At 41.8% G+C, this 25,171-nt stretch overlaps 1 protein-coding gene across 1 annotated transcript in view; it reads left to right on the forward strand.

Moving 5' to 3' along the window:
* npr3 (natriuretic peptide receptor 3) overlaps positions 1-25,171 on the forward strand; it is a 53,895-nt gene that overhangs the window by 17,922 nt on the left and 10,802 nt on the right. Inside the window, exons 2-4 of the mRNA XM_083913219.1 lie at positions 19,301-19,423; positions 20,065-20,240; positions 22,506-22,641. Of these exons, the coding sequence (XP_083769345.1) occupies positions 19,301-19,423; positions 20,065-20,240; positions 22,506-22,641 (435 nt within the window). The remainder of the gene's footprint in view (positions 1-19,300; positions 19,424-20,064; positions 20,241-22,505; positions 22,642-25,171) is intronic.

The raw sequence follows: 25,171 nt of genomic DNA on the forward strand, positions 1-25,171 counted from the left end.
AACTCGGCCTTCTTCCTCGCGTAGCTTGCTTCCATGCGGGTGGGTATGGTTGTTCTGGAGGGGATATTGTACCCTGGCTCGATGTACTTTATTACCTCTGGAAATCCCTGTCCGTTAACGACATTTATCGGCAGCATGTCTGTGGTAACCATGTTACATATCCGCTGGGTAATGTCCCCTGCTTTTCGAGGAGTCACATACCCTTCGCCCCAACGCTGTGGTGATTGTAGAAAAGAATAGAAATACTTTGTTGATCCCAAGCTGGGATATTGAAGTGCTTTTTTTTTTTTTAAATAGAAGGCTGAGAACCACTCGCTGCTTGTAGCACGGCTGAATGTGACATATATAGGTGGTAATTCAATGAAGTTGTACTTTAAAATACTTCCACATATTGTGCATTTGCCGTCTTTGACGTCATCAACCAACTTAAAGTGGCTCCATGCTGCACTCTGTTTTGCCCTCTTCCTCCTGTCAGTGTACAGCTTCTCGTTTGATTTGTAGCTGTCATCAGAGCCCTGCTTCGGTTGTGTTCCCGTGTGTGCGTCAAACGCGCCCTCACATGGACCGGCGAGTAATTTCTTAACGACAGTTAATCGATAATCGATTCATTTTTTGCATCCCTATAAGAAATCTATTATATCTTTTATAATTTGCGATATCCAATGTGGAAGTTAGAGGCCTAAAAGCTAGGGATGCTCGATATTGGCTTTTCTGCCGATATCCGATATTCCGATATTGTCCAACCCTTAATTTCCGATACCGATATCACCCGATACCGATACATGCAGCCTTTTTACACCAAAATTCATCACATATCACCTATTATGGAATTAACACATTATGCCTAATTCTATTGTGATGCCCCACTGGATGCATACATAAATGCAACACGGCTTTTCAAATGTAAACAGTCTGTACAAAATAAGTTATTGAAAAAAATGCCATTCATTTATTTGTTTGTGTTTTTAGAGAGAATATTTTGCCTCAAACAACACTACAGACAACATCACAACAAGGGAGATGCATAGCTTCAGTCCAGAGTAGTAAACAAACATAGTTCTCTTTTTCCAGACTGAGTAACCGGCCGTAACTTGGCAAATAATACAATCAATAAATTAGCAGTTAAGCTCAACATGCTAACCTGTATTGGATCTAACGGATACAGCACCAGAAATTACCTTCTCGACGTGACAGTAAACAGGGCTGTGCAATTCGGGTAAACACTTGTCTGAGAAATACTTGCGACTGGGCGTTATACAGACATAACGGGGCTCGAGGAACTCCACACGTTTGGTGAATCAGGCATCTTGAACGATAGAAAAAGGTTTTTTCTCGGTGTCGGCTGTTGCTTCTTTCCATCACTTTGCTGCACAGATGTAGCTTATCACTCCCCATGAATCTTCTTGAGGTGGGTGATCAAATTACATGTATTAAAGGAAGACTCCTTGTTTCCTCCTCTCATAACTAACGCCTTGCAGTCATTGCAAAGCGCACATTCACTGTTAGTAGATGACACTTGGAAATACTTCCAAACCACGGACATCTCATGCACCGGGAGAGCTGAAGCTTGTTAGCCACGGTTAGCAACCTACGAGTGAAGCGTGTTGTTGTTGTTATACGTCATCAAGCACGCGCCTGTAAACGGCCCGTGTTGCATTCAGGTACACTCGGAAATGCTGAAGCCTACAGAATTAACATCGGATGTAAAAACCCGATACCGATAATTCCCGATATTACATTTTAACTCAATATCGGCCGATAATATCGGTGGGCCGATATTATCGGACATCCCTACTAAAAGCCTTTTCCTTGATAATAGCGCCACCTTGTGGTGGATTTGTCATTTTTGGTGTGTTCTGTGGGGGCACCAGTTTATACCTCCCCTGAAAGTACTAGTGATATTCAAAACAGTGCCACCTACTGGTTGATTGATCTCATATTTATCCCAAAGCCTCAGAGGACCATCAGAAACTATTGTTCTAAGGGTGCATTCACACTGTCCATTCGTACCGTGCCCCGTGCTTTAGGGTAATTGGCACAATGCGAGTAAGAACTAACTGTCATCAAGTGTATTTTGATGTACAGATGTGCAAATGCTCATAGCCTATTCCTGCCTCATACGGACTGACCAATAAGGGAAGGGTCTCAGCTCACGGTCAGCCGGGAGCAGAGATTATGTGCAGTGCATAGACCGTATAAGTGCAGCGCAACGGTTCCAGTGGACAGTTTAACATATAAGTGAGATATAACCAGATATTGTGCTTGTGCCCTCACTGCCACAGACCCTTTAGAGCAGGTGTCTCAAACTGATCCAGTAAAGGGCTGCTGTGGCTGCAGGTTTTCATTCCAACCAAGCAAGAACACACCTGCCACAGCGGCTCTTTACTGGATCAGTTTGAGACACCTGCTTTAGAGGTTGTGGGCCCCTGCCCAGTTGCCCATATGGTTAATCTGGCCTTGAACAGGTCAAATTGTCAGTTGTCCGATACTTGGGTTTGTGGTCAAATACCTGCGAAAGTAATGACATTCCCATCAGTGTCTGTTGTTCTTTGTGTTTTATACTACGGTTATTAGCGAGCTAACACTGTAAGCTATGATGGTGAAGACAATACAATTACCTGTTTTGACACTGTGAGCACGTTTGCACGTTAACATCAGGATTTTCTAAAAGCATCGCTGTGCCAATGTATGGCCTCATAGAGCTTCTTGCATAACCTAGGAATCTTGTAAGAGTCTTGTATATTAACAACAGGAATAGTGTAAATATCACGTTGATGACACAGTAACACTTAAGCAACATCACATGAGAGGGAATGATGCCTGAGGCCTCTTGTCTATGACTGAGTTAGTTTAAAAAAAAAATGACAACAGTATGATTTGTTGTCGTACAAGCACACTGTGAGGTTTGTACTGAAGTATCCAGGCTTCTTTTCTTCTTTTTGTCCTATTCTTACGACCATTCATGTTATTTGTGGGATATGTTCATTTTTGCCATGAAAAGTTTGTTATGATCTTAGATAAATAAGCTAAAAACCCTTAATACAATTAATGGTTATTAGGGCACTTATAAGTCGGAGTGATTCATATAGTTAAAAGTCCCAGCGATGTTATACTGTGTATTAGCACTCATGGAATGCCTCTTGTCGAATCACATTACTTGGTCGGAACTAACTGGCGCATAATTTGTATTAAGGTCCTTGTTACAAGCCTTGGTTAATAGGGGCCTTATAAGTCCTTAATTTTGTGGTAATAACACTATAAGTTAAAATAATAACATAGTAAACATGTTTATTGTTAGATTATAAGACATGTATAAGCACTTATAAGAAATGCATTATTATGCATTCATTAGCAGTTAACTATGCTTTTTGCAGCTACTAGATTTTAAGCTAGAACCATGCCCTGTTAGGGTTGATTCATCCTTTATAATGCACTTTTTACTTTTTTCAAAGCTAAATAAAGAGAGACAGAATGACATGTAGCAAAGGGATGAAAACTGAACCAAGACCTCTATAATAAGGACTCATTCATGGTTACCAGAACACCTGGACCACTCATCAAAAGTTACCTGTAATCACAGCTGGAATGAGCACAAACGAGTCAAGGTTGCTCGTGTGAACATTGACCACATGCAGCCACAAAGAGAACTATACAAACATTCTGTTTTTTCAGATAATTGAGACGTATTATCCCTGTGTATCATGAGAAATGCCTTGATAGAATAATCAAAAGGCATTGCAGAGGTGAACTTTATGAGAACTTTCCTTTGCTTTCCATGAGCAAACAAATACAGACAAACAATAAGAAGCTGAACACAACTGAACCATCTTTATTCAACACTCCTGTTTCACATTTTACCATCCACCTAACTTTAGGTAGGTCTCGACAACTTCTAGACAACTAGACAACTTATTTTCCTTCTATGTCTCTCATGTTCACTTTTTTGGAATTGTATGTGTAGGAGAATTTAATGATATTCACAGAATTGTGGCCTTGACCGGTTTTGAAATAAAATCATCTGAGACGAGACCAATTAAATAGACAGTTAATTCTGAGCCAAGACTGAGGGTACGTCCACATGATCCAAAACAAACTTTTTTTTCTCCGTCATTCTTAAAAAGTTTTACGTCCACACGGCCTCGACTCAAGAAATATCTGTGAAACCAGGTAAACCGACTAAAAACGCTGTAGTACACATGCCATGAAAGAAACAGACTGGGAGACGCTGTGGCGAATACAAACATCGGAGAGTTTCTCTCCAAATCTGGAGACTTCCCAAATCCTCCTCCATCCTAGAGACAAATGTATCCACTGTTTCTGGTGTTAGTGGAGACTTTTGTGCTGTTTTGGACTCCACCAATCACTCTGCAGTTAGTGTCCTCAACAAGCACAGGGTGCTGCTGGGAGCCCCTTCCCCGTCCCAAAGCACTCACAGGCCCCACTTTCTCACTACATTTAGAGACTTTTCACACCTTCTTAGAACTGGATTTAGAAAAAGAGACTAGAGAGCAGTTTAGCTCCTTATTCAGAGCATCAGGGAAAAGGGAGAAATCTGTGGTCGGCCTAATTCATTCCCATGCATGGGGGTCAGAGTCCAGTTCAGTAAACAGTCTCTGGGTCCGTCTCTCTCCTCTCACGCAGCAGCACTGTTGTTGTTATGTGACGCTGTGGAGTTAGAGGTCGGAGGTGGGGCTATGACGCCATCCTTTAACAAAGTATGAGGTTTCACCGTCCAGGCGACAACGCCATGGGTGGCGGTTTTTTAAAATCTTCTCACTTTGGGACCTGGTTACAAAAGATCCCGTTTTTAGGCTGTGTGTGGGTGGTCCGCCAAAACCAGACTAAAGTTGTGAATTTACAGAAAAATGCGTCTGCGTGTGGACGGGCCCTGAGACCGATCCCCTGTACTACTACAACTACCCCTAACCCCCTGATACCTTTAGCAATGCCACTTAATGCAAAATAATGCTTTTATTTTGCAATTGGTGTCTTCACTATTAATATTACATTGTGACTGCCATTGATGCCACGAGACCACAAGTCAGACAACAAAAGAAGACAATACTGAAACTTGTGTGTGTGTGTCACAACATATTGTGACTGGATGTAAAATTTCACATGCACCTGAGAACGTGAATAGAGGCGATGGAAAAAATGTAGCTGTGGCTTTCTGGTAGATCCAAATCTATGTTAATGAAATTTGGCTACCTAGAGTTAAGTGGAATGTAAAATATGCAAAAGGAGTGTTGAATAAAGATGGTCAGGTTGTTTTCAGCTCCTTAGTGTTTGTGTTTGTTCGTTCATAGAAAGCAAAGGAAAACACACATGAAGCTCACGTCTGCAGTGCCTTTTGATTATTTTAGCAAAACATCTCAGGGCTGCTTAGTTCTGCCGTTAACATTACTGTTTATTATTAGACACTAGCCGCTAGCTTTACATCGTGTGTACATGTGTTCAGTCAGCTCCGAGTTGTTAACGTGATGTTCATGTGCTCAGAGAGATGAGCTGGAGCTTCTGTCTTGTGTTGTGTGCAGTGCTGCTGGGTGACGTTACACGCCAACTGCAGGAGGTGAAGGCTGCACTTTTGATGGCAAAAATATCAATACTTTTGCAAGTTACTATCTAATCCCAGTATTTTGACAGAACAAATACTGTGTGTATATATATATATATAAATACACAGTATAGTCACTCAACTAAGTCACAAATGTTTGTTGTCCTGCCTCCAAAATGGTTGAACGAGCTCCCCATCGACATTCGGACAGCAGAAAAAATATACAACTCTTTCAACTGAACCTTGGCTAATCTATCATCACCTTCAGCCTCTTATCCCTATAGGGGTCGTGGGGTCTGGAGCCGATCCCATCTGACATTGGGCGTGAGGCGGGGTCCACCCTGGACAGGACGCCAGTCTATCACAGGGCACATAGAGACAAACAGAGACAGACAACCACTCACACTCACATTCACACCTACGTGCAATTTAGAGTCATCAATGAACCTAACACGTGCACCTTGGCTAATGAGATGATTTATTTAAAAATGTAATAAAAGCATTTATGTGTATAACTTGCTCTTCTGGTTTGTACCCTAATTGTTGAAAGCCCTTATTGGAAATCGCTTTGGACAAAAGCGCCAGCTAAATGAAATGTGTATATACCATATATGGCAGGCAATAAAAGAGGCGAATGAAGAGGAATTTGTGTTTTGTGTGGGGGTTTTTTCTGGAAATTTGCAAGTTGAGGAGTACCTATGTTTGCATGTTCCACATTTTATCATAAGTGTGTCATGTACGGTGGGACTCGCCTTGCCAGTCGGTCTTGGTCTTGACTTGGTCTTAACTCCTTAAAGTCTATGTCTTGTCTCGATCTAGATACGATACACACTCTTGGTCATGACTTGACTACAACACTACTAACTAATTTTAGCTTTCTTTAACAGTCAATCTTTGACAGAGTACAGATGCTAGCTTGCAGTGAGCATGTTAACCAATCATTTATGGCATTTATGTTAAGTATCTGCACCTAATACAATCTGTCGCCAATGAGGTCTGTCATTTAATGAGGCAATGACGTTCAGTGCTGGCCCAAAGTGAGGCTCCTGGTTACCTGAGTATTTTACACATTGGTAATGAAAAAAGACAGAGAACAGACAAATGATTTAATAAGATATATTTAAGCCTCAGAGCTTCACTGATCCAGATATTTTATCAACCTGGATTTGGATCCAAAACAGACCCAGCTATCAGAACAGAGCCCTAGACAGATCCTTGTGTGGTTCTAATGACTGAGTGTATATTTCAGATCATTACTCCTGTGCACAGTGAAGATAAAGTGTGCTTTGTTCTGTTTGAGTCAACAAGGTCAATGGTAATAGTCTGTCTTTTTTCAGGCGTGCTCACTTTCACTGTTTTTTAAAATAAAATCATTGAGATAATCCTGATAAACTATTGCTTTGATGATTTTCTGTGCGTCACCGTGTCCCTAGATGATCTTAGTTATAATCTTGGACAGTTCAATTTCTGGTTATCATAACTTCTAGGAAAGATGGCAAAAAAATAACACCCAAGTTGTAATAAAACAGAATGCCATTTTGTTGAAGAGATCTCCTTTCTTTACAACAATATCATCCTCAGCACTGTCCGTTCCTCTCTGTGTCCTCGACAGAAAACAGTTTACACAAGACGGTTGTTGGTACATTGTCAGCTTCTACGCAACAGGTCTGGCAAAAGTACTGCTCGAGGCTGTTCATTTATAACTGCATTACAGGTAGACCTGTGACTGAGATGAACAACATGATGTGACACAGCAAATCAGTTGCAGTGAACTGCGACTGGAATCAATTATCTTTTAATGTAAAATGCTGTTTTTTCCCATTAAAGGGTTTGTTGGGAGAAGTTTATTCCTTATATGAATTGAGGGTCTAAAGATAGAGGGTGTGCTGTACAGAAAAGCTGCTTAGCTGTAAAGCCACTTGAAAGATATTTGTGATATAAACACACGCACACACACACATGTACACACACACACACACACACACACACACACATACACACATACAGTACACACGGACGTAATCAATTAATTGATCAATATTCTTATCATTGGGTTAATATGATACTGTATCTATTATTATTCTTATCAGTCAGTTCGTACCAATATTACAATGAAGTTTTATTTAATGCTGTTAAATAGCGACAGTTTAGTTTAGGCAAGAAGATGACTGTTTCAGGTTTAGACGACAAAAGGTGATGGTTAAGTTTAGGCAGCAAAAGATTACGGTTAAGTTGAGACAACAAAGGTGACTGTTGTGTTGGTGGCGTTTTGCTTTAGCACTTCCCCGACACTAACTCCAGTCTCCCCGTTGAAAGTCCTGTGCCCCCTATACACAGATTTACTACATCACCTGAATTCCTGCTTTGCTCTGGATGTCATTTCTACAGTAAGTCACAGCGCATTACTTTTCAACAATAAATGAGGACAACCTGCTGTGATTGCAGTTATTAATCTAAACAAAATAACCAAACATCAAAGCTTGGGAACTTTAAACTAGACCACACTACTATAAGTAAACTGTGCATCATTACTAAATTGTCATTATTATTCTGCATAAAAACAGACTAGTAGAGCCACATATTAAAATCAGGGCTGATGTATATTCATATTACTATAGCTGTCATTTCATCATAGAGAGGCGAAGTCCCTCCCCATCTGGTGGACCCCATGGGACCTGATATCAAAAAAATACATATATGGTAGGGTATCTTTTTTAAATTGCCAAATATCATATGTGTAATTCATGGCATACTTCAAATGTGCCCAAAAAAAGCCCATTTTTTCTATCCCCGCTCACTACCAGTCACATTTTCAGTCCAGTGGAGGTCCACCAAAAGGGGAGGGACTTTGCCTCTCTATAGGGAATATGAAGAGCTGATGTGATCGACTATAGTTTACTTCAGTCCCTAATGCAGTGACCATCATCTTCTGTTATATAAGCAGTAATAAACAAGGTGACCTGATACTTCAGACACATTACACTGGAGGGAGTGCTGTTGTGCTGAATATCAGCACTGGTGTGATTCGGTCGTAGGCACAATGCCTGATGCTGATATTCAGCACAACTGCACCCCATCAAGTGTGATATTGCTTTTATACAAAAGTTCTACAAACACATTTTATTAGTTTACAGTAATAAGCGGCAAGAGACCAGAGCCGTTTCTCAATCTGCCTGCTTGTTTGTACTTGTGTTCTGGTGGACTTAAAATGTCATCAGTAGCAGCCCAAGTACTGTTCCAATTCAATAGTCCACGTCTAGCCGAGTACGGTCCAAATGCCCGAATGTGACTGGCTCTGCCCATTTTGTCAAGGATGCATCGGAGGTCACTTGTGTGGACTTCGGACAGCCAGGTATCCCAGAATGCATTGCACATTAGCGGCTGTACTGTGTCCTCTGGAGTGTGGACTCCTGAGTCAAACTTGCCAAGTCTGAACTACTAACACCACAAGTCCGAACTCGAATATTGGTATTAATAAACAGCTTATTTGTTTGTTTTTTTAATTTAATAATTTATTTGGCTCTGCTTACACAAATAGTTCCACAACTGAAAGGGAGACATGACTGTTTCCTACAGTTTGCTACTCTGTGTCTGCATATTACAGCTACTTTGTATCATTTACATTTATCTGAATGTTTCCATTTATTATGCATAAGAGTCTGATGACAGCTACCTTGATGTGTGTTTCTGAAGAGTTAACAGCTTAATCAGACAGCACGCTGCTCCACCGTTTGGTCTCCAGTAACCTGCAAAAGTATTTTTGGTTTAGATATGTATTTTATGTTCTGCAACACATTATCTATGAATCAAAATACACATTGTAGTTTGAGTCTGTTTATAAGCATCTTACTTATGCCACTGCCATGATCTCCCTCAACTCGAGTCCCACATCAGACAGTTTCTTTATGGCAATGGCTCTCAGGCTGTGGTTGGTGTAAGACGTGTGTGTCCCTGCCTTTGCATCCGCCAGGATTTTCTTTAAGTATTTATCGGGTGACACTACCGGGCATAGCCCATTTCCTTGCTCCTCAGACATAGCGCCCCTCTGTATTTTTTTCTCTGTCTCTGTCTTTAATTATTTTGTTTCTTCAGTGAACTTCATGGTGAAATATTTTGCTCCACTGTTGTCACATTTATAGATAAATGAGTCAGGTTTGAGATCCTTTGCCCCTGCCTCCAAAGTGCAACTGAATATTATACCAGACCTTTTTCTTTAAACCTTTTTGATTGACTAGCTGCAGAATATTTTAAGATGCGCTGGTCTTCAGGTGAGATTGGGGCTGATGTGTTGTTTGGTCCTTCCCCGCCCTTCTTAGCTCTTTGACAACTCCTTGAAAACATTGTCAGCTGGTATTAGCCCGAAGTCCAAGGTACCTGCTGGTGCTGTAGAGCTCCCCTTTAGTGGTCTGGATTGATCCATAAAACTGCCTCAACACTGTGTTCAGCTTCTTAACTAACTGAAAGTTGACCAGGATATTTTGGGATTCTGCCAAGTCTGAAGGCAGTTCAGAGCCCAGGTTGTCTGCCTTAAAGTGTTAGCTTCATTTGTCCTCTTCACTAATTTGTTGAGATCAGCTGATGTCATATTAGCACACCTGGTTTGTGCTTCGTTCTCCTCTAAGTCTGATGACCATTCATAATTTAGAACAAAAGTTATTTTTGTTAATATGTCCATCTTTACGGTGCAAACACAATCTAAGATAGTTAACAACTGATGTAATGTTAATTAACGGTTATTTAGAACGCCTGTACAGCGGGGTGATAATGTCTGTAAAAAGTCCCAGTGCTGTTGTACTCTATATCAGCACTCATGGAATGTCTCTTGTCCAATCAAATGACTTGGTCAGAACTAACTGTTGCATAAACAAAATAGCAGAAGATAAGAAGGCAAAGCGTACATTCCATCCACAGGATCAATATTTTCAGAGTGCATTATCACACTTACTCCATGGTCAATTACCACAGGCAAAAAGGTGTCCTCCATTTTGCTTGTAGCCATGGTTACACCTCTTTCCCAAGTGAGTTCAGCCTCAGAATCCTATTTTCAGAGATTGATTACATTAACTGCATTGATGGCTTTACAAGCTGATCTCAAGCTCAAGCACCTCATTTAGAATGATCTGCTTCACATATGTCTTTCTCAATAAAGTTCTTTAGACTTTTTCTTTTTTTTCTGCCTGATGAGGCAAACACCAATACGTATTGTAAGATTTATGGAGGGATAGATTTTTAAATCATTATTGTCTTCTAATGATACAAACCTTCCCCTCCCTCGTCTTTGTCATGCTTTTGTATAATAATGTCCAGGGATGTGTTATTGAGATGAGATGTTGTCCGTTGTGCTCCTTCACATTTAAGAGTGACACAACATTTTCAGCTGAACACAACTCTTATCCACTTCTCTTCAATGCATTTTACCAGAACCACATGCTTTGCTACAGATTTCTGTACCATTAGCTGCACAATATTACAGCATGTAACAAACACTTTGGAGGGAAAATGAAGCACCTCACTCCTGATTGGTCCATTTCTGATGCTAATCCTCCTGAGACATGCACTCCCATCCTGAGACTGTATGAAGTCTTTGTGTTTGAAGAGAACTCCCCTTGGACTCCAGCACATTTGTAAGCCAATGGCTCACTTTAACTGTACGACCAAATTACTTAAGGTTCAGCCTGCAAGGGCAAAGGACAATACTATTAATAACAACAAGGGGAAAGTCATCAGCCAGCTTATCCAGCAGTCATTCAGTCAGTTTAAAATGAACAAACCAACAACATAAATCCTTGTCTTTGGAGTAATGGCATTACAGATTTGCACAACAGCCCCCTATTTGCATATATTCTAGCTTTAGAAGTTAACGGCCAACACAAGGGTGCTTGAAATACACTGTGGGCACTCAGTAAGTGCACCATGTGCTGCCCCATTCCTGAGTTAATTTGTAACGAGCATCAGTGCCCTAGCAAAAAGGAAAATCTAGAAGTTTTGAAATATTGCTGGCTGCAAGCGCTGCCCCATGGAATGGCTTGCAGAGCATACACAGGGCCAGTAGTGTGTGTAGAGCCCAGTGTAATTAAAGGGTGCTATAGTGCTGGCAGGACTGAGGTGAAGTTTGTCCCACTGACTCAAGGGATATTTCAGGAGGTGTGTTTAAGTGACAGAGTTGTGAGGAATGTTCCAGCAAGACTCTGAATCTTCCTTATTAACAGGGACGCTGGGGTTACTGTGTTTTCAATTGCAACCCTTGTTTGTTGGTATATTTATTTTTAATAACTGGGACCCCAAAGGAAAAGTGTATATCAACCCAGTGAAAGATTTTTTTACATTGGATATTTTTTGGCAAACCCATTGCTCACCACATTACTTTCAATGATTAAATGTTGAGAATATCTTCTGCACTACTAGATTTTCATCACTGGTTGCACAGTTGACGGCATATCAGTGCTCTGCCCACTGTACTGTGACCTTTTTGAAGGCAAATGTTTAAATAAAGGGAGAATTTTAACTACTGTATGGAGGACAGTAGTGCTGGAACGCCTCGTTTGTAACGAGCAGTAGGAGATACTTTGGTTCATTCATTGAACCCTCTAGCCTGTCTTAGGCTCTGTTCACACTGCAGTTCCAAGTGACCAGGGGTCCGTTTCACAAAGCAGGTTCAACAAACTCTGAGTCTAACCCTGAACTCTGAGTTGATCTACTCTGAGATAGGAAACTCTGAGTTTTCGGTTCCAGAACAGCAAATTTGCGTTAGGTTGATCAACTCAGAGTAGTTTGACCTGGAGTCAAGCGCGTGCACCATAAGTAAAAAAAGACAGCATCAATGGAGCCCTGATTCGACGAGTCACCATGGCAACGGGGAAGCGGAGGGCTACGCTACAACTGCAACTGCAACGCTCATACGGAGAGTTTGAGCTGGTTTTTCGCCGAAAGTGTAACACCGCTGCAGCAGCTAAAGAGAGGGAGACGGTGCGGGAGGACATTGCTGCTCGGGTCAGTGCGTAAGTTTGAATGTTGTCCTGTTGCAATCACAGTAATATCACAGGGGGAACTGCTTGAGTGGTAGTCTATTAATTTATTTAATTTAAGTGCTTCACACGGGGGAGAAGCGCACTTGGCAGCAGCTTAAGATGAAACATAAAAACATTGTTCAAACAGGTAAAACATCGGCACAATCTCATGGTGATGCCTCATTTTGAGCAGGTTTTACATTGTAAAGTAAATATTACCGTAAGTGGCTGTTTTAAATGTTGTATAAAAAACTCCCATTTGCAAAAAACGCAGCGCAACACACAATATCTGCTGGGATGTGAGAGCATGACTTTGGTTGTTGATGTTGGAAATGTAAGGACGGATGAGGCTGTGTATGTAAATGATGGACTGTGACATGAAACGGTGTTGTGCCGTATTCAGCACCCTTGCCGTGAAATGCACCCCTCGCATTATGGTGATATTCTGGATCAGAAGGCTATATAGGAGTAGTTTATTTACCAGTAACCCAATTCAAAACACACACTTTTGAACCTATGAATTGCAAGAAAAGCTGGGATTATATTTAGGAAACTATAAGTCAAATACATTCAACTTGCTCAAAAGATCCATTTCATTCATTTTGTAATTATGGCTGCAGTATATTAAGGACGTCTATGCGCGGTCTGATAATCATCTCCCGACGAATATTTTATTCTCTGTGCAGTAATGCTGCACCTTCATCCACGGGATCGTTATCAAAAGGACATGCCATGGTAGTGAAATAGTTGCCACCTAATATAACTTCTAATATAGGCCTACTGAATGATTTTTATACGTTGTATAAAAAAACTCCCTTTTGCAAAAAAACGCAGCGCAACAGGCAATATCTGCTGTGACATGTAACGGTACCGCTCAAAAAGAGAATTGCCTGGAAATGCAAGAACATCTATAATCAATAGTTTGATAATCATCTCCAAACGAATATTTAATTCTCTGTGCAGTAATGCTGCAGCTTCATCCACGGGATCGTTATCAAAAGGACATGCCATGGTAGTGAAATAGTCGCCACCTAATATAACTTCTAATGTAGGCCTACTGAATGATTTTTGCAATGATTTTCTGGAAAAACAGACGACAGAACCATACTACTCCAAAACTCGCCTGCTGACTGAATGAATGAGGAAATCAAATGCCGTGTTCGGCTGAAAGAGGGCGGAGACGGAGAGAAACTCAAGGTTTTCTGAGAAAAACCTGGTCCCGACCAGGTTAGTTTCAGAGAGCATGTTACCATGGTAACTGACCGAGAGGTTAAGTTACCTCTCTTTGTGAAACAGGCTAGAGTTACCCCTCTTTCTCTGGTTTGAGTTTTGGGAAACAGACCCCTGATATGGCTCATATATGACCCATATCTGACTTTCTTTTGACAGTGTGAACAGCACAAGTCCCATTGAATCTGACATTTTCCAATCAGAATTAGGCTATTACTTTTAAATGTGCTCCCACATCGGATACGTAGCAGATTTTTTTTTATGCGATCGCAATCTGAACAGCCAGGTGGCATTTAATGTGACTTTGACGTCATTCTGACCCGCGCTTCACTGTTTTGTAAATGAATGACAAATAAATTTGAAAGAAAAAGTGTGCCACAGGCGGGAGCCAGGTACAGGATCAAAACAAACATGCAGGACAGCAGTGAAGAAGACGGCTAATGGAGGGAGAGAGAAGTTTTAATTAAATTTGCCACAGGCAGGACAGATTTCCTGTGGCGCTCTGTGGTGCATCTGGGTGTGAGGAGTCTTCTGCTGAAGGTGCTCATCTGCTGGGCCAGTGTGTCATAGAGAGGTTGGGAGACATTGTCCAAGACAGACCGGAGCCTGGACAGCATCCTCCTCTCTGCCACGGTCGTCAAGATGTCCCAGCTCCTCCCACGACATCACCGGCCCTCCTGATCAGTTTGTTCAGTCTGTTGTTGTCTGCGACCTTCAGCCCACTGCCCTAGCATGTGACAGCTAAGAAGATCGCACTGGCCACAACAGACTCATAAAACATCCACAGATTCGTGCTGCAGATGTTGAAGGACCTGAGCCTCCTCAGGAAAAAGAGTCGACTTTGGCCTTTTTTGAAGACAGCCTCTGCGTTTCTAGTGCAGTTCAAATTATTGAAGTACACCCCCAGGTACTTATACTTCTCTACAGTGTACACAGGGACCCCCTGGATGGAGACTGGGGTCACGGGTGTTTTTGCTCTCCTCAGATCCACTATGAGCTCCTTTGTTTTAGACACGTTGAGCTGCAGATGATTCAGCAGTCCTGTATTCACTTCCATCCCTCTTTCCAATGCAGCCAACTATTGCAGAGTCATCAGAAAACTTCTGAAGGTGGAAGGACCCAGTGCAGTAGTTGAAGTCTGAGGTGAAGAGGGTTAAGAGAAAGGGAGAGAGGACAGTCCCCTGTGGGGCCCCAGTGTTGCTGACCACCCTTTCAGACACACAGTTCTGTAGGCGTACATACTGTGGTCTGCCCATCAGGTAATCCACAATCCAGGACACGATGGGGGCCTCCACCTGCTTCACAGCCATATTCTCACCCATCAAAACCAGACGAATGGTGTTGAGTGCACTGGAGGAGTCAAAGAACATGACTCTCACAGTGCTCGCAGGCTTGTCCAGATGACTGTAGACTCTGTTCAGCAGGTAGGTGATGCAATCATCAACTCCCAGGTGGGGCTGGTAAACAAACTGTAGTGGATCAGTGAAGGGCCTGACTAAAGGCCTTAGCTGCCCGGGGACGGGTCTCTCCATGGTCTTCATGATGTGGGACGTAAGGGGCTGTAGTCCCGAGGGCCACTGGGACGCGACATCTTTTGGCACAGGTACGAGGCAGGACGTCTTCCACAGCACAGGGACCCTCTGGATGTGCAGGCTCAGGCTGAAGACTTGACTCAGTACGGTAGGTGTGAGGTAAGGTGGTGAGGGGCAGTCAAGGGGTCTGTAAGGAAGAGGAGTAGGGGAAGGTAAAGTGGCATTAGTTGAGGGGCCAGCAGCAGCAGAGTCATGTGGGGGATTGGCCGCAGTAAATGGGTTCAGTTCATTGGCCTGGTCCACACGGCCCTCCAACCCTGTGCTACCAGTCTTCTGGAACGTGTTTGTCTTCATGTTAACCACAGTAACAATGTTAACAACATTAGCCACATTAACCATATTGACTGTGTTAACCACATTAACGACGTTAACCACTTAAACACCATTAACCATTTTAAGTGTCTTAACCACATTAACCACATTTACTGCGTTAATCACATTAATCACATTAACAGCGTTAACCACATTAACCACGTTAACCACATTAACTGTGTTAGCCCCGTTGACCACTTTAACCACTCCATGTTAAGACTAAAACAGCGACTGTAGTGGAGTCCCAGTGCTAAGGCTACCCAGTGCACTGACACCAAGTGACACCAAAGGGCACCGACAAACAGCAGTATGTGACAAGTTGGGATGAGGACTGGTTGTAGCAGCAGTACATTAGCTGCATCAGCTTCAGTTCTTAAAGACAAAGATGCATTAAGGTTGCAGTCTGTGCAGACAGCTGTATAGTTTAAATACAGTGCATATTTGTTCCCTCAGAAGTGCTTGAGGCAGACTTCAGGATTGACTGACATGGAGTAGACACAGGCCGAGTCTTGCTCCCACAATTTTTGATAATTTTTTTGTTTCAGGACCCTGAAAGTCCCTACAATAGTAATATCCGTCCTGTTTGCCAGATACGCCACCTAAATATGCCGATGCATGCGACCAGAGAGACTGTAAAAGACCAGGGGGCGAAGGCTAACCCTGCAGGGGAGGCATGTGGTGAGACTAAAATGGCGGCCATTACTAACATCTTGGAGATGGACTGTGCAGCCCTCTCCACCGAGTTCAAAGCATTCCCCGTCGATCTCAAAGCCCTCTCCGTCGATTTCAAAGCCCTCTCCGTCGATCTCAAAGCCCTCTTCGTCGATCTCAAAGCCTCCATTTCAACACTCAAAGCAAAGCTGGATCACGTCCACGCCACAGTCCGACCACTCTCAGAAGATAGGCTCATACGTGAAGCCCGTGCCAGAAGAGGGAAACTGGAGTACAGAGGCTCCCCTATCACCATATATGAGGATTATTCACCAGAGGCTGCCACTGTCTGTTCAGAATCATCATTATAATTATTTATTTTTTACTATTATTGTTATTATTCTCATGTGAATCAAGGGGTCAAACACTGTTAGTTAAGGGAGGAGCCCCCGGAAGCTCAGTTTAGCTGATAGTTGCGAGCTGGAGACCTCAGAAGGGTATTTTTTTTCTATGGGAGTAGCCCTCAGATTGGTCACAATGTCACTGTCTTGTTTCTTTTATGTTGTTTTGTTGTGTTCTGTGTGTTTGGGTTCCTTTTTTCTTTTGTTTTTTTTCTCTGTTTTACTCTCCCTCCCTTCTCTCCTCCTCCACTACTACAGAATACTTCAGGTCATGCAGTATCATTATAACTTATTAAGTAAGTTATTAAGTATTGTTCCTATGGCAAATGCTCTAAAGACAGGTACTGGAGTGCGTCTGATTTCCTGGAATACTAAGGGAATGAACAAAGTGATCAAAAATTGGTACGGTCCTGACAAAGTTACAGCACCTTAAGGGGGATGTGATGTTCCTGCAGGAAACACATCTCAATCAGCTGAAACCCCACATATTAAGAGGGCCTGGATGAGCCACTTGTTTCACTAAAAAATTACAGATAGAATGAGAGGGGCAACTATCCTCATTTGTAAAAGGGTAATGTTTGAGCCGACAAATGTAATCCTTTTATCCAAAAGCAATTCCCACATTTTCCGAACCACCCCCCTGAAGCTGAGATAGACCAATTCCTGTCTCTCAACGTACACAAATGACTGATATCTGTCATTTATGATAAGATCACTCTTCTGAGCCCAGTCCCCACTGTATCACCAAGAAATGCATGGGGAAAGGATTTGGGGGTAGACATTACTGAGGTCCAGTGGAGGGACATTCTGAAACTGGTCCACTCATCTTTGATTTGTGCTAGGCACGGCCTCTTACAGTGGAAGGTGCTACATAGAGCCCATTTCACAAATGCTAAATTGGCTAAGATATACCCTAGTCAAAGTTATGTAACCGCTGTAAGCAGTCCCCAGCTGACCACGCACACATGTTCTGGACGTGCCCGAAGCTTGCTGAATTTGGGTCCGATATATTTCAAACTCTCAAACAGGCTCTGAACACAAATTTGGAACCCAATCCCCTGACTGCTCTTTTTGGGCTCCCTCCGTCTAAAAATCTGCCCATCACTACGCAAAGTGTCGTGGCCTTTACCACCCTGCTCTCCAGACGTAACACTCTCCTTAAATGGAAACATGTTTCTCCACCAAGGTTTTCACTGAGGGGATCTTTGACAGCATTCCACCAAACCTGTGACCCATTGCTGGTTCTTATTAGTAATACTTAGAGCGTGCTCACACTGTCCTCCCGGACCACGACCCGGACTTTAGGGTACTTGTCCCCCCTCCCTGTCCCCCCCGCGCCCCAGCCCCGTTTGTACTCACACTACCAGGGCCTCGGCCAATACTTCTTGCTGTCCCTACGCCTTCAAGCCGTAACACGTCACACGCATTGATCGCGTGTGTGTGGCTTTGTTTACAAATCTTTCCATAGACTTCGGAGTTTTTGTGCGTCTTGTCGACTGTTTTTGAATATTTTCATCCGACCAAATCTGCAGTAAACACAACGTGAACCTTTCACCACCATTGTTGTTGTTGTTAAATGTCCGCGCATGGTCCGTCCTTCTATTTACATGTCCGAACAGGCGGACATAACGCTACTGCCGTAGGGCTCGTGCTCGTGCGCGTACACGTGCGCACGCTCGTGCTCGTACATGTGCAAACGGCTCCGCTAAAGCCCACCTATTTCAAGCGGGCCGTGGCGGCCCAGCTGGCCCCAGTTGAGCGCGGAGCGGGTGCGCTCACACTACTTAAAGGTACTAGACTTTAGCTGAAAAACCGGTTTTGGCCGCGGCCAAAAGGATAGTGTGAGCACGCTCTTAGTCTAATAATTAGTCTTACTGTTACTGCTGATGATGCTGAGGACACTTCCTAGTGCCTGGAAGGAGAGACCCCCCCCCCCCCCCCCCCTTTTTTTTTTTAATTTGTTTTTATTATTTATTTGTTTTTTATTCCTCTTTAAATTATTTGGTTTATTTTTGCAATACTTAATAAAGAAAATTGTAGAAAAAAGAAGTGCTGTGTCAGGTTGTATTTTGGTCACTTTATTTGGTGAAAGCCTTCTATAGCATTCTGTAACATCACACAAGCCCCACAAAATGTGTCATTTATTTGATTTGTGGTATTTTAGTAATGGTATTGGTAATGGTACATCACTGTGATACCAAATAAGATTGAACATTTTTTTTCATGCCCAGAAAACATGGTGATTGTCAAGATTTCATCCAGAAATGTAAACATTTAACACTTCATAATTCAATTTACTTTGTCAGAGTTTTATTTAAATAAACATCATAAATATTTGCAAACCACTCTGTCACTTAATAGTAAATCAGTGTTCAGATTGTGGTTCTGTTGGCCTTTCACACCGGATTTTTCTTAAAAGTGGCATAACTTCACTGAAAATGTTGAAAATGCCCCTAAGTGATCTAATGATATGATCTAATTTTGGTATTCATGCAAACTGCTCCCTCTGGCTAATAACTATAACTGCATTGGTCTCTGTCATTTTTTCTGCAGTGGTGATCATGTGTATGGGAGCAGACAAAATTCGAGAGATCATGCTGGCTGCACACAGACGACGGTTGACCAATGGCAATTATATGTTCTTTAATGTTGAACTCTTCAATGCCTCCTCTTACGGTAAAGTAAACAACACATTACTTTTATGTCCTTTTCTGTTTTTACAAACTCAAGTGATACTGAATATCCAATGGAATTATTTCACATTTTCTGTAGTCTTAAAGCTGAAGTTATAAGTTTCTAAGAACAATATATTATTATTATTTTATTATTATTTTTATTATTTTTTATTTTTATTATTATTATTATTATTATTATTTTTATTATTATTATTATTATTATACATGTTAAATATATTTGCTGAAACTGTCACTATATCCTGACAGCATTGTGAAACAGACAATCTGTGAAACAGTCATGTCCCTTTGCTCCCACCTGCTGCTCCCTGGCTGCTCCTAATGACAGCTGAAATATTACACTGCAACCAACCTACATTAACCAACCTACTGGGGCTTGGTTCGCTGACTAGTTTCCAGGTTGATCGGATTTCATTAACGCACTTATTGACAATGAGTCAGAGACTGCTCAGGAAACTAGCAGATACTGGGCAGTGTTCTGAGTTTCTGTTTTGCCATTGTGTTTATTACTGTTTCATAAAAATGTTGCCTTCTTTCAGGGTCAATATTTTTGAAATATATTTGAATCAAACAATAATGTTTGGAAAATGTTTCTGTTCCTGTCGTACATAATTTAAATTCTAGGCAATGGCTCGTGGAAGAGAGGAGATAAATATGACAGTGACGCGATGCAAGCCTATGCTTTTTTGAACACTGTGACACTGCTCAGGACAGTCAAGCCCGAGTTTGAAAACTTCTCCATGGAAATGAAAAAGTCCATTGAGAAAGCTGGGTTCCATGACTGCAAAGACTGCGGAAGTGTACGTATGTCTGTTTATCTTATGGAATCTCTCTGAAGTATTAGTTACTGATGTATGATTAACTTACAGATGCAGTTGCAGTGCAAAGTAGCAAAGAGTCAAAAATACAATTTCAATAAAGGTACAAGTTTAAAAAATATAAACAGATATCCAAAATCCCAAATAAACAACTAAAATGTCCCAGTTTCTGAATTAATGACTTTATTATATGTTTTTTAAAAGTTTTTTTTGGCTCTTTTATGTCTTTTAATGGGGGGCAAGATGTAGCAAAGGGCCACAGGTCGGAGCTGAACCTTTGGCAGCTGCCGCGAGGACCACTAGTCTCTTCTGTATATGGGGCACATGCTCTAACCACTAAGCCACAGGCCGCCCCAGAGAATGACATTAAGTCCTACATGGTCTCTTCCATTAACTTACAGTCTATTCCATTAACATTAACTTTATCCTGCCCTCACTTTATCATCACTCTGCTATGTGTCAACTAAAAATAACATTGTGCATTATAAAACTGTATAACAGCTACATGTCAAGCTTATGGCGACTACAGAGATACCGCATGGAGACAGCAAGAACTGTGATTGGTCAAAATGGGCTGCTTGCATTTCTCATAGGGTTTTTCAAATGTTGGAGATTGCTGATGGTTTCATAATTCTTCAGGTATTTGGTCAACCTGATGACAGTGCTAGAGAAAAGTTGAAGTGTATGTATCAGTATGTTGCTGAAGATGCTCCTGTACTCATCCTAAAAGACATGAAGGGGGTGAGACAACTCCACCTGTTGGTGTCTGCTATTTTTAGCCTGCTCCCCCCTCACAGAGCACAGACCTCTGGCCATCACTGAATGATAGAACATCTGCAGAGGTTGAATGAGTGTAGCCGACAGTGCTGCCTCACAGCGCTGCCCACATCGGGCTCATCAAAGGGCTTCTTGAACTGTCTCTCTATGGGACTTCATAATATGAGAAGTCAGTGCCACTGGTCTGTATTTGGTCAGGATGTCCTCATTCACTGTTCGTACATAGACCTATGAAAAGTAATGCAGTATAATTCATATGTAATCAATATATTTACTGCTGAGAAATTACCTCTGTAGCAAAGAAAGAAATCAGGTGGACATAGTATAATAGCACTAAAATCTGTGAAGGGAGGAGGGTTGGTTGGTGGTGGATGGGTCCACAAATACAGGACTTTCATCCGGGGGATGAGTGTTATTGTCCTGGAAGTACTAAACCAAACCATTACTCTTTTTCTAATCTTGACCAAGTCCTTTTGGTGCCTTAAATGTAACTTATTTAACTTAAGCGTTAAATAGAATATTGTCACTTGAGGACAGGTTCCTCTGAGGATATGTAAACGTGTCTGCAGAGGAGCCAACTGCTGCTTTGTGCAGAACTGCGCAATAAGCAAGCTGATTGGCTGATTCAATTCTCCATCGGAAGTTAGGTTCAAAATATTAAGGATAAAAACTAGTATCAAGCCTCAGAACAATGACTTTGGACATTGTTTTGGGCCTCAACACCCTCTGTATTCACAAGAAGCTGTTTGGAGGACTTGTGCCCCTCGTTGCTTCTAACCTTCTCTGTCATCATTCATTTCAAATGTCAATATAACTCTCACAGTGCAGCTACTGTCATTAAACTGTCTTTTTGTTCAGACTGTCTGACAAAGTCATGATTATAAAATAATGATTTCATCTGCAGCTTAGCAGCTAGGAAATTATTGCTGGTGAACAAGGCCATGATCAGATTTCATACTCGTTCCATTGTCTGACAACAGAAACACAGTTTAAGAGAACAACTATATTGTGAATTCATCTGCATTAAAACAGAGTTTGGGTGATCACAAGCGCAAGAGCAGACTGAGGTTTAACTGACAAAGTCAGAAACAAAAGAAATGTATCACTAGAAAGGATTTTTTGTCCAACTGCCAATACATTTATATACATTCACAAGTCAATTTCATTTTACAGAGAAGTGACCTATTCCAGCAAAAGTAGATCCGTCATTCAAAGATAATGCAGGGAAAAGAGCCACGTGTGAGATTCACTGGACACTGAGCTTGTGGATGCAGAGGGCCAGAATGCAAAATAGCCAGATGTAACTATGTAACAGATGTAGCTAGTTATAGAATTTTTCTTCGGGTGAACCACTTTCTGGTATCCATTCATAATGGAAAAAACGCACTGCTGTCATGTCAAGTAGACTAGTTGGTCAGACTATGAAGTGCAAAAAGTGTGATTTGAATCAGACTATATGTTCCATTTCAGGTCAACATGTTTGTTGAGGGATTCCATGATGCGATGCTATTGTATGCCATCGCCTTGCATGAAGCCATGAAAAATGGATACAGTAAGAAGAATGGAACAGAGATCATCTCACGCATGTGGAACAGAACTTTTGAAGGTAAACACATTGTTCTCACTGAATCAATGATGCCTGTCTAATCTAAAGCAAAAATAGTTAGTTATTAATATCCTAAAAATAATATACAGAATTGCAAAACTGAAGCTACACTGCAAATCTGGATTAAATGTGTAAGAAAAAGGTGAAGTGAAAAAATGAAAAGGTTGAAAAATAAATATGTTTAAAGGCTGAAGATACACTTCAGCGCTGGCTTAAATGTGAAAGAAAAAGCTGAAAAAGCAGTAATAGTTGAAAGAGTGACAAAGGGTTTAATAAGTATGAATGTTTTAAATTAGTATGAAAGTTTAATAATACCATTAATGTATGAAACGTGGAATATTTTGTGGTTTTAGAAAAAGTAATTTTGAAAAAGACTGTCTTGCCCTGACTGACTTACCTGAAGGTTGGACTGAACTGATGATGTCATCTCAGTCATCGGGGTCTCTGCAGCTGTAGTCAAGTGTTGTCATTGTGATGATCATAAAAATTACAAATGGGATTTTTATAATGATACATACCTTCTGGGGCTTTTATTTTTAAAATATAGGTCCATCTCAGCTTACTGTTAACATGTTGTGACCATTAGGGGCTTTTATTTTGAAAAGGGTGGTTTGTCCTGATGTTCCTGTTATGACAAAGTTACCATATTTGGCTTTTATTTTGTGGAAGTGTCAGACTGCAGTGATGATGTCATCTCAGCTGTCTCAGGAGCTGCAGTGACATGTTGCCATAGCGATGGTCAGTGCTATTTGACCCCTGGAGCAGAAAGCGACCCATAGAGAATGTATTGGAGCACACCTTTCACCTTCCTGCTTCTAGCTCAAAGACTGTGACTCTGATCGCTTAGATCTTTGACAGTGAGAGACAAGACACCCTGGTGGACATGTAGTGTAACATTTCTGTGGGAAGTGCAAAAGCTGTCAGAACTAGAGAAGTTTTTAGAAAAACCCTGTTTCTGCTCCCCTTCCCATCAGTTATTGCCTTTAGAAATTATTTGAGACATTTTTAAGTCAAAATGATATATGAAGAGAACAAATGGTAGACATCATAGCAGTTGAAGAGAGATTTTCTTTCTGCTGCTTTTCACTCTGTTGAGTCTTCCACTCTGTGGCTGAACAATGACAGTCTGAAAACAGCATCATATTTGAATGGTGGTCATTTAAAATTGTAAAAGAGCTTAAAGCTCAATAATTGCCCAATAGTTCAGGTTCATGTTGTTGTTTTAAGTTGGAACTTAAGTCTGTAGCTGAAATTTTTAAGTGGAGCATCCTCAAAGCAATTTCAGTCAAAAACAACTGGACTGGTTGTTTGTCTAGGAAGACGTTTCACCTCTCATCCAAGAGGCTTCATCAGTTCATGTACGCATCTGACCAGGCTGGGACTGGTCCAACTAACTGGTGTGGAGATCCAGGTATTTAACCTCTCACAAGGCCGATGATGTCACTGAAACCCTTTGTGCTCCAAGTGCCCACGCCCGTCGTTAGAGTGACAGTCGGTGGTGGGCAGTTGGTTTCGACGTCGTTAGTGCTCTATTGAGTCTGAACGACAGTCGTTGGGGTCACCCGGGCCATGTGTGAACAGTTGTCCTTTGAGGTTAGATTGTTGAATCTCCTGGGAAGGGACGAAAGGGCGGCATTGTAAATTGGAGATAAGTGGTGTCTCAGACCCCCTCCTCTGTTTAGCGATGGTTTCTCCACTTTAACATAGATGGCTTCTTTTACTCCTCTTTCAAACCATCTGTCCTCTCTGTCCAAGATTTGGACATTGCTGTCATCAAAGGAGTGGGCTTTCTCCTTGAGGTGTAAGTGGACAGCCGAGTCCAGGCCTGAGGAGTTAGCTCTCCTGTGTTGGGCCATGCGTTTATGCAGTGGTTGTTTTGTTTCTCCAATGTAAAGATCTTTGCATTCCTCGTTGCATTGGACAGCATAAACCAGGTTGCTTTTGTGGTGGTGTGGTGTTCTGTCCTTCGGATGTACTAGTCTCTGTCTGAGTGTGTTACTGGGTTTGAAATACACAGGGATGCAGTGTTTGTTGAAAATCCTCCTGAGTTTCTCCGATACCCCAGCCACATATGGGATGACTATGTTGTTTCTCCTGTTATCTTTTTCTTTCCCAACCACTTTGGTTTTCTTTCTGGAGGCAGCTGCCGTTTTAACAAAGGTCCAGCTGGGGTAGCCACAAGTTGTGAGGGCGCCTCTCAGGTGCTTGCGTTCTTCCCCTTGAGCCTGTGAGCTAGTGGGTACGTTATCAGCTCTGTGCTGCAGTGTTCTGATAACGCCAAGCTTGTGTTCCAAAGGGTGGTGAGAGTCGAAAAGTAGATATTGATCCGTGTGAGTGGGTTTTCTGTATACCCCTATGTGGAGGCTCCTGTCATTCTCCATATGGACGTCACAGTCCAAGAAGGGCAAGCTGTTATCTTTAACTTCCTCTCTGGTGAACTTGATGTTTCTGTCCACTGAGTTGATATGTTCAGTAAAAGTTTGCACCTCTTTGGATTTGATCTTAACCCATGTGTCGTCCACATATCTGA

Source organism: Echiichthys vipera, assembly GCF_963691815.1.
Source record: "Echiichthys vipera genome assembly, chromosome: 4".
In the NCBI taxonomy this organism is placed as follows: domain Eukaryota; kingdom Metazoa; phylum Chordata; class Actinopteri; order Perciformes; family Trachinidae; genus Echiichthys; species Echiichthys vipera.